Source organism: Lactuca serriola, chromosome 4 (assembly GCF_051521515.1).
Source record: "Lactuca serriola cultivar US96UC23 chromosome 4, Lser_US96UC23_V15, whole genome shotgun sequence".
NCBI lineage: Eukaryota > Viridiplantae > Streptophyta > Magnoliopsida > Asterales > Asteraceae > Lactuca > Lactuca serriola.
Genome location: NC_136411.1, coordinates 298,680,983 through 298,694,607, shown reverse-complemented (window position 1 = coordinate 298,694,607; position 13,625 = coordinate 298,680,983). Strand labels below are relative to the sequence as shown.

General features: G+C 35.8%; 1 protein-coding gene across 1 annotated transcript; it reads right to left on the bottom strand.

Moving 5' to 3' along the window:
* Positions 1-3,182: 3,182 nt before the first annotated feature.
* Positions 3,183-6,410, bottom strand: LOC145099456 (uncharacterized). The gene is made up of 3 exons (XM_079037030.1): positions 5,534-6,410; positions 4,014-4,906; positions 3,183-3,923 (listed from the first exon to the last, which is right to left on the bottom strand). The coding sequence occupies exons 1-3, from the start codon at positions 6,408-6,410 to the stop codon at positions 3,183-3,185; spliced, it is 2,511 nt and encodes an 836-aa protein (XP_078893156.1).
* Positions 6,411-13,625: the final 7,215 nt, after the last annotated feature.

The following is a 13,625-nucleotide window of genomic DNA, read 5'->3' as shown; positions in this document are numbered from 1 at the left end:
AAATTTCCTAAGATTAAGTGGTCTAACAGGTCGATTCAGATGAGCGCTCATAGGTATAGCTCACACTTCACTTGGGTGTTTGGTTGTTCTAGCAGCAGAACAAGTTAATGATCACTTAAAATGAGTGATATCTCTCTCTGACGACTCACACTCATATTGGAGGTGTTCAACTATGCTTTTCCTGAAAGGTCACTTAGTCTCATTATTAGATAATCAATCACATAAGACTGGTTTCGGCATTACTCAACGGGTTTCTTCATTCATGCCATTAAAGTTCACTCTCTCTTCGTCGGGAAATACATGTAGATGGGTTTAACAATTTTCATAGTGCTGTTTGCAACTAAGAATCTTCAATGATGAAGGCTACAGTATCCCGGGAAATCCAATGTTGTTGTAGCTTCTTCTTTGATGGTATTCTGTTTGTTGATCAATATCGATTTATTGTAAAAAGATATTTTGTTTTAGCATCGAGAATTTGCTACATTTGTGAAAATTGGGTTTTTTTGAAGTATTTGTCTTGCGGGATTAAGATATCTTCTTTTGTGAAAAATGGTTAGAAACAGATCATGGGATCTTATGATGTTTGTTTTGAAATAACCATTCGGTTGAAAAGTTTGTTTGAAAATACCAAATGTAGAATATTTTTGTTTTCTTTGGTATTTCTTCGGTGAATGATTTGGGTTTTTTGTTGATTCGTCTTTATCTTGATTCGTCTTTGAGGATTGGATGTTGATAGATCTTTGTTTCTCCTTTGGTTTTCTTTGATCGATGTTTCTTGAAATCCTTTTCGTTTCGTCTTTTCTTGTTGATAGATCACGGGATCTCAAGCCTTCATTTTTTGGTTGGCTTATATCAAGGTAGGGATTGGTGTCATAAAAGACAATTTGTCTAGTATGTAAGAAATGAATGTATTGTCCCTGATCAGTTTGATATCTAAGCAAAAATGAGACCGTGACAAGGTATAATCGGATATACCTTATAAGCAATAGTGACACACCTAAGCTCACAAGAACTGAATTTCACAATGATTCAGATTGACGAGGCACAAATTCTCACATGGGTTTTTGTTTTCATCTGAACCTCCTAACCTTATGCCCCTTAATTGTTTAAAATTGTCAATAACAAAATAAAATCGAAGGAAATAAAGTTATATACATTATGAAAAGTAGGGGATTTGAACCTTCACTCCAATTAGGAATCAATATGACTTCAAATCTTCATCGAGCATAAGCATCTGAAAATTAAGTCAAGAGACGATTAATCACAAAGTTCCATAAAATCTTATTATGGTAATTCTTTTATTATATTTTTGAAGATTTGTTTTTCTAAATGTTTTTGGAAAGATTGGTTATTTGAATGTTTTTGGTATTTTTGAAAAGAAAGCAATTTTCAATTGTTTTTGAATTTTCTTTTTGAATGAAAGTAAACACACTTTTGTACAAACAAAAAGTAAAGCTTTAAGGATGGATGTTATCTGGATTTAAGATTCCTAGACGGCCTAGGAAGTATTGAAACTTTATTTCATCGAAAGCCTTAGTGAAGACATCGGCAATTTGATCTTCGGAGTTGATGAAGTGTAGTTCGATATGACCCTTTTGAATGTTGTCTTTGATAAAGTGATATCGAATGTCGATGTGCTTTGTCATGGAATGGTGAACGGGATTGTGAGAAATGGAAATTGCACTGGTTGAGTCACAAAATATGGGAATTTATGAGATTTTGAAGCCATAGTCATGTAGTTGAGTTTGCATCCATATGACTTGTGAACAACAGCTGGCGGCTGCGACATATTTAGCTTCTTCTGTTGATGTGGATACACAAGTCTGTTTCTTTGAAGTCCAACTCACTAGTCTACCTCGTAGGAATTAACAGCTACCAGATGTACTCTTCCTATCTAGCTTGCATCCTCCGTAGTCTGAGTCGGTGAAAGCGTTCAACTGAAAATTGGATTTAGCTGGATACCAAAGGCCAAGTTTGGGAGTGCCTTTAAGGTATTTGAAGATGCGTTTCACAGCAACTACATGGGATTCCATAGGATTTGCTTGGTATCTGGCACACACACATGTAGAAAACATGATGTTAGGTCTGCTGGAAATGAGGTATAAGAGTGATCCAATCATTCCACGATATCTTTTCTGGTCAACGGGTTTTTCATTAAAGTCTGCATCGATTTAGTATCCAAAAGCCATTGGGGTTTTTGCGGTATTGGATTTATCTATTGAAAAGCGAGTGAGTAGGTTTTTAACATAATTATCTTGCTTGATGAATATGCTATTAGTTGATTGTTTGATTTGAAGTCCGAGAAAAGTAGTCATCACCCCAATCATGCTCATTTCAAATTTGCTCTTCATTAGATCTGCAAACTTAACACTCAAAGATTCATCAGTAGAACCGAAAATAATGTCATCAACATATATTTGTACGATTAAAAGATGTTTATTAAAGATTTTACGAAAAAGGGTTTGATTGATTGAACCTCTTTTAAAACCTGATTCTTCGAGAAATGTTGACAACGTGGCATACCAGGCTCGGGGTGCTTGTTTCAAGCCATAGACAGCTTTCTGCAATTTAAAGCTGTGATCTGGAAATTTGGTATCTTTGAAACCTGGTTGTTGTTGAATGTATACTTTGTGATCTGTTTCTCCATGTAAGAATGCACATTTAACACCCATTTGGAATACTTTGAAATTCTTATGTGCAACATATGCAAGAAAGATGCGGATTGCTTCAATTCTGGCAACTGGAGCATATGTTTCATCGTAGTCGATTCCTTCTTGTTGTGAATATCCTTTGACTACAAGACGTGCCTTGTTTCGAAAAATGATTCCTTGATCGTCAGTCTTGTTTCTGTATACCCATCTTGAACCTATAACAGTAACATTAGGTGGAGTAGGAACAAGATTCCATACGTCGCTTCTTTCAAATTCTGCTAGCTCTTCTTGCATAGCTTTTACCCAGTCTGGATCTTTTATAGCAGAATGTATGGTTTTGGGTTCAATCATGGATAAGAAGGCTCCAAATAAACATTCATTTGTGGATGCAGCTCTAGTCTGAATGCCTGAGTTGGGATCTCCGATGATTTGGTCTATAGGATAATTTCTAGTCCACTTTATTAAGTGATTCTCTTCCGCTATAATAATTGGAGTTTCAGTATCCCATTGTTCTTCTCCGGGTGTTTCATATTACAATAATATTGAAGGTTCCCCCATAAATGATGCATCGGGATTGTTTTGGCTATTTGGGGATAGGGTGTTCAAAGGAGGATTTGGTGTTTGTTCCAAAGAGGAAGTATGTGTTGGTGGTTCCCCCTCGAATTGATCTGCATCATTTTGGTTTGTTTGTGGAATAACTTCACTGGGTGTTCCTGTAGGGTCAATTGAAGTAGTTAGAAGTTTAGAATTGTAAGCGGTTTTTGGTTGTTCAAAAAGTAAATCAAGATCGATTTCAATGTCTATGTCAGGAGAAGGTGTTTGTTGAACTGGATTTTGAAAAATGTTTTCAATCATTTTAGAACCAAAATGTTCACGATCCAATTTCCTGATATAAAATTCAATAAAATGAACATCGGTACTTTCTTCAATTACTCTAGTACGTTTGTTCAGTACTCGATAAGCAGCTGAAGAAAACGAGTAACCATGGGAAATTCCTTCGTCCGACCTTGATTCAAATTTTGAAAGGTGATCTTTATTGTTCTTTACGAAGCATTGACAACCAAAAATATGGAAAATTTTGATGTTTGGTTTTTGGTTGTTAATGACTTCATATGGTGTTTTATGAAGATGTTTATGGATTAAGGAACGATTATGAGTGTAGCAAGCTGTGGCTATTGCTTCTGCCCAGAAGTATTGTGGCAGATCAGTGAAGATAAGCATTGATCTTGTAGCTTCACATAGAGTTTGGTTCCTTCTTTCGACAACACCGTTCTGTTGTGGAGTGTATGGGGCTGAGAAGTTATGTTTAATTCCTTTGTCTTTGAGAAATGAATCTAGAGTCTTGTTTTTGAACTCTAAAACATTATCACTTCGGATTCTTCGAACAAGCCGTTTGAGCTTGAGTTCGATTTGTTTAATGAAGTTGATCATCTCTTCAGGTACTTCTGATTTTAGTCTTAAGAAAAAGACCCAAGTAAAGCGCGAGAAACCATCAACGACAACAAGAATGTACTTCTTCCCTTGTATGGTTTGGGTTTTCGCAGGGCCACAAAGGTCTATATGCAACAATTCTAGTGGCTCGGATACACTAGATTCTGAGATGCTTTTGTGAGTGGACTTTGTAAGTTTTCCTTTTTCACATGCGGCACAGATAGTTTCATTATCAAGCTTCAAAAGTAGTAGCCCTCGAACAAGATCATCGCTGATCAGTTTGTTGATGTACCCAAAGTTTAGATGGGAAAGGCGGTGGTACCATAACCAACTAATATCTGTTGGGGCTTTAGATAGCAGACATATATCGGGTTTAACATAGATAAGATCCATGTCAAGTGGATACATATTTCCGGCACGGTCAGGATCAACTATAACATCTTTGGTTTTGGCGTCCATGATCAAGCTTCGTTGTTTGGTGAACAAAACTTTAACATTGTTATCACACAGTTGAGAAACACTGATGAGGTTGTGTTTTAGGTCATCGACGAAGGCAACTTTCTTTATGGTGAAATTACCATTTGTTATGTTTCCATAACCCTTGATTTTTGCTGTTATATTGTTGCTGAAGGTAACCTCTTGATTGGTTTGTGTAGGTTTGAAGTCACGTAAGTAGTTCCGGTTTCCTGTCATATGCTTGGAGCAGCCACTATCAATATACCATGTATCATCATTGGGTTCTCCAACATTAAGTACCTGTTCTATGACGTTGGGAGCTCTTGAAGGTATATCAACACCAGCTACGAAGCAGAAGTTTGATTGTGCTAGTTCATATTCAGGTTTGTCATCAAAAGTTGACCACTATTCACCGCTTGGTTCATGGATTGCCATCAATGCTCTTTGCTTTTCTTGGTTTTCCAGTTTCTTCAATTCATCGGCTCTTTGAGCATAGTATGCTGAGTCTTTGATTTTGGTTTTGTTTTTGGCTCGACATTCTCTGGCATAGTGATTTGTTCCTTTGCAGTTGTGACAAATGATCACTTCTTCATCACTGTCATCCTTTTGACTCTTAATCGGAAGTCTTTCAGGTGCTTGATTTTGGGTTTGTTGGGAAGGTTGAGAATGGTTTTGTTGGAATCCAAAATTTTGGTTGTTTTGAAAACCATTGTTTTGATTGTTGTAACCTTGATTTTGGAAACCTCCTTTTTGATTTTGAAAACTATTGTTTGGATTGTGATTATGACCTGAGTTGGGATCGTTTTGAAATCCCTGGTTTTGAAAACCTTGGTTTGAGTTATTATGGAAGGAAGATCTTTGAGAGTTTTGTCCAAAGTAAGGTCTAGGTTGAAAACTTGAGTTGTTTTGTCCAAAAGATGGTCTTGGTTGAAAACTTGAGTTATTTTATCCAAAAGAAGGTCTGTTTTGAAAGTTTGGTCTAAAATTTGATTGACCATGATTTGGGAGAAATCTTTGGAGATTTGTGTTTGCAACCAATGCACATAATTGTTGATAGTCTACTTCAACATTCGAATCAGAATGGAAGGCTTGGTTTTGAAATGATGTAGCCTGATTAAAATGATTAAAGTTTTGATCATTGAAAGGTGTTTGGTTTTGTGAAGTTGTGGACACAAGAGCAAGTGATCCTCCAAAAGTTGCAGTGGTTGGTGGGTCAATCGAGCATTCATACGATTGAAGTTCTCCATACAAATTGAACAAAGTTTCATTATGAATAGTTGGATTTCCCTGAATAATGAGTTTAACCATTTTCCAGCTTTCGAAAAGATTGTTTAAAAACTTGAGATTTATCTCGTGTTGTGTCTTTTTGATGCCCAAATTGTTCATTTTAACCATAATAAAATTGAACCTATTATAAGCATCATGGATGGTTTCTGATGAAAGCAATTTGAAATTATCGAATTCATTGAAAACAAATGTTCTTTTGTTTCCGATAATTCTTTTATTTCCACAAAAACGATTTTTCAAATTCTCCCAAATTTGATTTGCGGTTAACAGTATAATGTCATCCATTTGACTTAGAATATTGTGAGGTATTCCATACACAAGTTCCTTTTTGGCTTGAAGTTCCAACTGTCTTATGATTTCGGTTTGAGTGGCTTGATTTGTAGCAAGAGTAGCCATATTTTCTGGAGTAATATATGTTCCTTCTACGCATTTCCAGACATCTTCATTTATAGCGTTAAGATGAAGATTCATACGGCCAACCCACGAATTATACTCTTCAGGAATAAGTATGGGTGCCCGTGAACCAGATCCTAACCGATTTGCAATGGAAACAGAGTTCATGTTGGAGTAATTTGCCAAAGACATTTTTTTTGAAAGGATTTTGAACAAGTGATATTAAAATGAAATATTTAAAGAAATGCTTATGGAAGGTTTATAAACGCTAACCAAAAGTTTTCGACAAAAATTTCAAGGTAAATCACACAAGCTCTGATACCAATTGTTGGAAATTATTCTTTTATATCAGCTCAGATACGAATTGTTGGAAATATAAAAATCTGATCACTACAACAAAAGCCTTGGTTACCAGTTACTATGTGATAGATATATAAGTTTAGGATATAAGATGTAGATATATATAAAGAATAATAATTGCGGAATAAGTATAAATATGAAAGCCATAAATAACTGAAAGCTATAATAATATAAATGACTATATTTAAATGACGTAAAACCATAAATATATAAATGAGTGTATTTAAATGACATAAATCTATAATAAAATATATAACTATATAAATATATATCAACTAGGTTCGTCAATAAATTGACTGAACTGGACTCGTGGAACGACTGGTCAATATTTGGACTCTTGGAACGACCGGTCGATATTGAGACTCTTGGAACGACCGGTCGATATTGGAACTCTTGGAACGACTGGTTGATATTTTTTCAAAGATCAATCCGGTATTTGATAATTAATAAAAAGTTCGTTTTCATGTAAAATGGGTTGTTTACATAATAGTGCAAAGTACACGAGTCATGTATTTGTATATGGGTATAGGGTGTTTTGAGGAGATTTGATGAGGTTGGAGTGGGTATTTGGAGGGTGTTAGGAGGTGGAATAAGGTTGTAATTTTGGTTGTGTAAGGCAGCAAAGATGGTGAAGTTGAAGGAGCTTTGGGTGGTGATGGATGTAGATTTTCGGAGTAAATCTCTCTGGACAGCCAATTCTCTCTCGCATCTCTTTTGGGTTTCCCATGGTCAAAATCGTCCACGAAAATTTCTAGATGTAGTGAAGGTTCTGAAGAATTGATGGTGAAAATCTCCCTAGTAGAATTTTGGCTGTGTTGTCCCCAGTTTTTTGTTTTCTGACATGAAGATTCTGAACTCGAAAACAAAAATCTCTCTGGATAGCTAATTCTCTATCACGTGTCTTTGGGGTTTTCCTTGGTTAAAATCGTCCACGAAAATTCCTAGATGTAGGTAAGGTTCTGAAGAATTTGTGGTGAAAATCTCCTTAGTCTTTTTGTGCTTATATTGAGCCTAGTTTGCTTCGTTTCGGACTTGAAGATTCTGATGTCGTGAAAACACCAAGGTGGTGATGGTTGTGGTGATTTGAAAGGGTTTTTGGAGGAGGTTTAAGGAGGGTATTTGGAGGGTGTTTGGATATTATTTTAAGGTTGGAAGGAGGTTGGAAGGAGGTTGATATAAGAGAGGTGTTTGGTGGTAAGTGGTGTGATGAACAAAGGTGGTGAAGTTGATGATCTTAAAGTTTAATGAATAACATGTGATGAAGATGGTTGATGGTGTTCTTCATTTAGCTTGTTGATCTTGGTGTTCATCACTTTCTCCAGGGATTTATCTTGTTCTTGAAGAAGATGAAGATGGTTGATGGTGTTGGGAGTATTTGGTGTTTGTAGGAAGTGCTACAAAATAACAAATGAACACACGCACTCACAACTCTTTACATACTCATGTATACATATATGAGGTGAAACAAATATCTAGTAGCACTTGAGTTGTAAGTTGAAAGATTAATGGCTGATCATGCAAGTTGTTGTAGAAGCTAGGATACGTGGGTTTCTCTTTGCTTCTGTATTTCACAGGAAAGATTCAATTAAGACAATTGAATTTCCATTTTATTCCCTTGAGGTTTTGAGGTCTTGACAATTCTTAGCCTTAATTTGTTTTGGTTTCAAACGATTATATATGCGGCTATTTTTCTGTCTTTGTGTATTCCGTCTTTCGCGTATTTTTGTATTTTCCAGTTAAGCATGAATCCATGCAATCTGAAATAACTGATAATATTTGTTAGATAATATAAAAAACAGTTCGTCTTATTTCAGTGATGGTCACATACAAAAACATTTTTCAACAATCATGATGAGAAAACTCACCTCAACTGCTGAATCCTAGACAAACGTTTGGGCGGCTAGGCTGGATAAATTCCTGTGCTAACTAACAATAAAGTCCCAAAACAATTGGGTCAAAAATCTGGGCTATGACTTAAAACACATGACTAAAGTCCAAAGTGGAATGGGGAAAATTAGACCTGAAGCCTAATAAAATCCTAAGCTAAAACCCAAGGATCAACTAAGGTCCAATAGAAGTCCATCAGTTGAAATGGCCCATGAGAAAACATCCAAGGCCCACCCCCAACAAACAAGTCCATCGATTTGGGCTCAAAATAGAAATCAACCTGATTTAGGTTGTTCGCTCGGCCTACACAATAGTACACACTACGTACAAGGTTAAAGCGGGAAGTCGCGACTAAGGAGGTAGTACACGCGATGTACTGGAAGTACGCTCGGCGTATGCGTACCCCATGCAAACCATGTAAAGACGTCTTAATCCCTTAAAACCAAATGACTACAATTTGGATCTGAACCTCTTAAGACCATTAATGCCATAAAGTTGCCAACTTTATGCCTTTAGGTGAATACAAAGAGCCCAAACTCTAAAACCTAGCTTGTTTCACCCCATCCTATACTCTAACACATGAATGTGGATTCAACAAGGTTGAAGCTTGCACCTTTATGGTATAAAATGACTAGAAATGACTGCAAATACAACTTGGAGGTGTATCACATACTCACCAAGATCTAAACTTTAGGTTCAAATAGGAAGAAACTAACCTCAAACTAGAATTTAATGAACGCAACTGAAGCTTGGAGCTTTATACCTTCTAGTGGTGCAAGATGAAAAGGAGAAGTTGGATCGAAGGTCTTAAGGGAAAAACTTCCTTCTTGAACAACCTTCTTCACAACCAAAAACATACACTATCACTTAAAAAGCTCTAAAAGATCAAAATGCACTAGGGTTTGCTAAGTTGGTTGAGAAAGGGGATGGAGGCTGAGGTATAGGGGGTTCTTGGGCAATAATGAGGTTTAAATAGTGCACAAACCCTAATTCTTTGGGTTTTGGTCTGAGCCACATACGCCCAGTGTACTGGAGTACACACATCGTACACACACGAAACCTATTATGCTAAGCATACAAGAACGTGCTGATGGGTTTTGAGCATAACAACATCCTATGTGTTCATGCAACCCTAATTGCTTTGGATCTAAGTTTTTCACTAATTAAACATCCAAAAGAAATTCCAAATCAAGAACCCTAGATCTAGCATATATAATTCAAAATTCACGTATGAAAAGGGTTATGAAGATTACCTTGCTTGCTATATAGTAATAACAAGGATTCCTAGCTTGATCTTGACCTTTGAAAGCTTTAGTGCCCCAAATGTTGCACCTCTAATGGCTCAGAAACATGTGTAGCAAGAGGATGAGAAGGAGAGAGGAGGGATAATGTAGATTTTCAACTAGGGGTTCTTCAATGAAGTAGTGGTCGAAAATCCTTGGTGAAAGGGTCCTTAAATAGCTGAGGCTGCTAGGGTTTTCAGGTGGAAACCATACTCTATTGCTTAGGCCTTAAACAGTCCATGGACTTCCTCTTCTAGAGGCCTTAGACGAATTCTATAGGGCATCCCTATAGATTTCGTCCACTCCATCCAAAAGGAGTCCAACAGCCCAATTTTGCAACTATCAATGATTTGCAAAACAGTCCCCGTTCTTTTAATCATAAATCAGTTCCTTTAAACCCAAAACTAATTCCAAATTAATTTCTAATCAAATACTAATTAAATAATATGATTTCTAATCAATATATTATTTCCATAATATATTAACAAATCATTTATTAACCTCTCTATCCATAAATCATCCTGTCAAGTTGCTAAAGTGAAGGCAACCCAAAAGGACCATGCTACTATTAAATCAAGTTCATACCAATTATAGTTATGGGCTTAGACACCTAATCCAACAGTCTCCCACTTGGATAAGTAATAACCATAATTGCAAGTACGACTTCAAAATCTGATTAGCAATCATAGCTTTCAAAATCCGCTGTCGAACTTTGCCCAGTCAGTTGTGTCCTTAGGATAAGGGATCATATAATCCTCCGTTCTGTAAGATATTATGTGGAAAAAGACATGGAATAGAATCATTCTCATTATCCAACAGTTTGTTTCTCGATTTCTGATTTGTATGATAAGGAACTTAATTAAACACATCAATTCAGTCCTGACCAGGCCCAACACATAAGTCAACACAAAATCATTGAGGGGCTCAATATATCGCTTTTACCCCTTGAGATAAAAGGAACAGATAAACTTTTACTTATATGCTTGTAATAATTACTCATTAAATCATACACAACAATGTATTTTATAACATCAAGTTACTGGTACATTTACGTATTATCAATGCACAACCAACTCGTAAACAACGACTCATATATCTTGATTTAAAGACTATATAATATTATCGTCTCACAATTACTCGTGATAAATTCCATGAAGTAATTCAAATAAGTGTGGGTTTAATCTAATACTCAAATCCCCATTTCAGAAGTACTCATGAATGTTGCAGCAAACTATTGCTATGTCGAACCACTTAGTCAATCTACAATCTAATTCATGACAATCTTGATTCACTACTTACTTTCAAAGTATGATCGACTGTGGATAATTTGAATAAGCCAATTATTTTGGAAATAAAACGTGAAAAGTTGAAACACAAAATAAACAATTGACAAAAGATAATAAGAAATATTCATATATAAATCTCCATTATATAATCACTAGATGTCAATTACATGTATCTATTACAATTTTCTAAAATATCTATCTAATCACTAAAACTAATGTTGTCCTTCAAACCAATGCTCCTCGCAAGCTGAATGTGCTTAATCCTACTCAGACCTTTTGTGAGGGGATCTGTAGGATTCTCTTCTGACGGTACCCTCTTGACGACGATGAGTCCTTCTTCTACCTAATGTATGACAAAGTGATATTTCCTATCAATATGTCTGGATCTTCCATGATCCCTAGGTTCCTTGGTTAAGGCTATCGCTCCTTCATTATCGTAGAAAATCTCCATGGGCTCCTTTATGGTTGGCACAACTCCAAGATCTCCAATGAAGTTCTTCAACCATATAGCTTCCTTTGACACTTCACTCACGACTATATACTATGACTCACATGTTGAATCAGCCACAATCTCCTACTTGGAACTTTTCCAAGTACTGCTCCTCCGTTGAGTGTAAACACCCAACCAAACTGCGAATGAAAATTGTCTTGGTCTATCTGAAAAATGGTGTCACTATAACCAGTAACTCTCAAGACATCACTGCCACCAAGAACGAGGACCCAGTCCTTAGTCCTCCGTGGATACTTAAGAATATTCTTTACGACTATCCAATAAGCTTTATTCGGGTTCCCTTGATATCGGTTGACCATTGCCACACCCCCAAACCGGAACAGCAGAAATGTTCGAGGGCGGAGGACATCATGTATAGTATCACAACCATTGCATCATAGTAATCAAAGTAAACACAAACATTACATTGAATAAGTAAAGTATTTACATCTATTCGATACATAATTTGTATGACAACGAAATGTATAACAAAAGTATACAAGACCCGACTCTAAAAGTCGCGTTTTCTCAAAACCTTCAGGTGTACCTGTCTACCGGTTCCCTGAGAATACAAGTGTTTTTGAAAGTGTATCAACATTTAAGTTGGTGAGTTCATGAGAATGTTTTTGTAAATAAAAAACCTGTCTTTAAACCTATGAAAATGTTTGTATGTTTCTCAAGAAAATCCAATACTTTCTTTAGTAGTGTAAAGTAGTCTTAAACCCTAAGACCAAGTGTATGTTTGTTACTGTATTATGTAGCTGTATATGAAAGTATTAGTATGTATGCTTGGATACCACCAGTTGTATTGTATCGTGTTGTCTTGTATGAAAACCTTTATATGAAATCTCTGGTTACTTCTAGTAGTGTATAGTATGTTCTGTATAAAAACCTTGGCTACCACCAGTAAGGTATAGTATGTTCTGTATGAAAACCATGGCTACCACTAGTAAAGTATAGTACGTTCTGTATGAAAACCTTGGCTACCACCAGTAATGTATAGTACGTTCTGTATGAAAACCCAGGCTACCACCAGTAATGTATAGTATGTGTTGTATGAAAACCCTGGCTACCACCAGTAATGTATAGTATGTTCTATATGAAAACCCTGGCTACCACCAGTAATGTATAGTATGTTTTGTATGAAAACCCTGGTTGCCACCAGTAATGTATAGTAGATTTATTACTTAAAATAAAACCATGTGTTTATATTCCCTGGAATCCTCTAGTTGTAGTGTATAGTATTTTTATTAAAATGAAACTATTTGAAGAATTGAAATCTCGTAAAAAAATGGTTAGTTTATATTGTTGTGAGTTTGGTATAACCATGCTTGATGTGACATAGTGACATCTACGACGTTCTTCAGGCGTCGGAACGGTATGATATTTGTCACCCCATGCATGCCTGCCTAACTGTAGCTAGAAGTTTAGGTGTGAGATTGTCAGTCCCGTATAGATCTATAAACAAATCTCACGCTCTCCCTCCAAGAGAGTCTGGTTATACTATGGTAGCATTTAGTTCCGCACCCTGGAGGGTACAATTGAAGTAGTGTCTCACAACCCTGTATTAACTAGTTTATGTGTAGTTTTGTAGTGTTCTCTTGTACTTGAAACTATATGTATAACTTATAGAGTAAAAATAATTATACTTAAATAATTATTTTGTAACGTACTCTTGTATTCGGAAAATAGTATTGTATATCATAAACTATATCTACCATAGTTTATATGTGTTCGTTTCTATATAATGTTCTTGAAATAGTAAAACAATGTATTTTATCGATCCCAAACTATACCTATTATAGTTTGAATGTATGTTCTTGTTTCATGTAATGAATTATGTAAAGTTCTGTAATGTTCCCAAACTATATCAACTATAGTTTGATTGTATGTTATGTATTGTACAGAAAAACTTTGCATTTATGGCTGTATGTTGAAAACTACCCTTACGCTCAGCATGTTAGAAAAGAGATAAAAATATCTAAATATTTTTATAAAATGTAGTGATTTCTCGGTTTGTAACAATTGCAAAAGTTTTTAATCTGTTGAAATCGTTTGCATAAAAACACAAAAAAATCCTTGTGTTTTACTTGTATTCCCC

Excerpts from the sequence above, each read along its gene's own strand:
- LOC145099456 (XM_079037030.1), bottom strand. The coding sequence starts at position 6,410 with ATGTCTTTGGCAAATTACTCCAACATGAACTCTGTTTCCATTGCAAAT. Across the intron at positions 4,907-5,533 it reads AAGATTTCTCCCAAATCATG|CACAATCAAACTTCTGCTTC; the intron begins GTCAATCAAATT and ends AATATGAACTAG. Across the intron at positions 3,924-4,013 it reads GAAGAATCCGAAGTGATAAT|AACGGTGTTGTCGAAAGAAG; the intron begins GTTTTAGAGTTC and ends ACTCCACAACAG.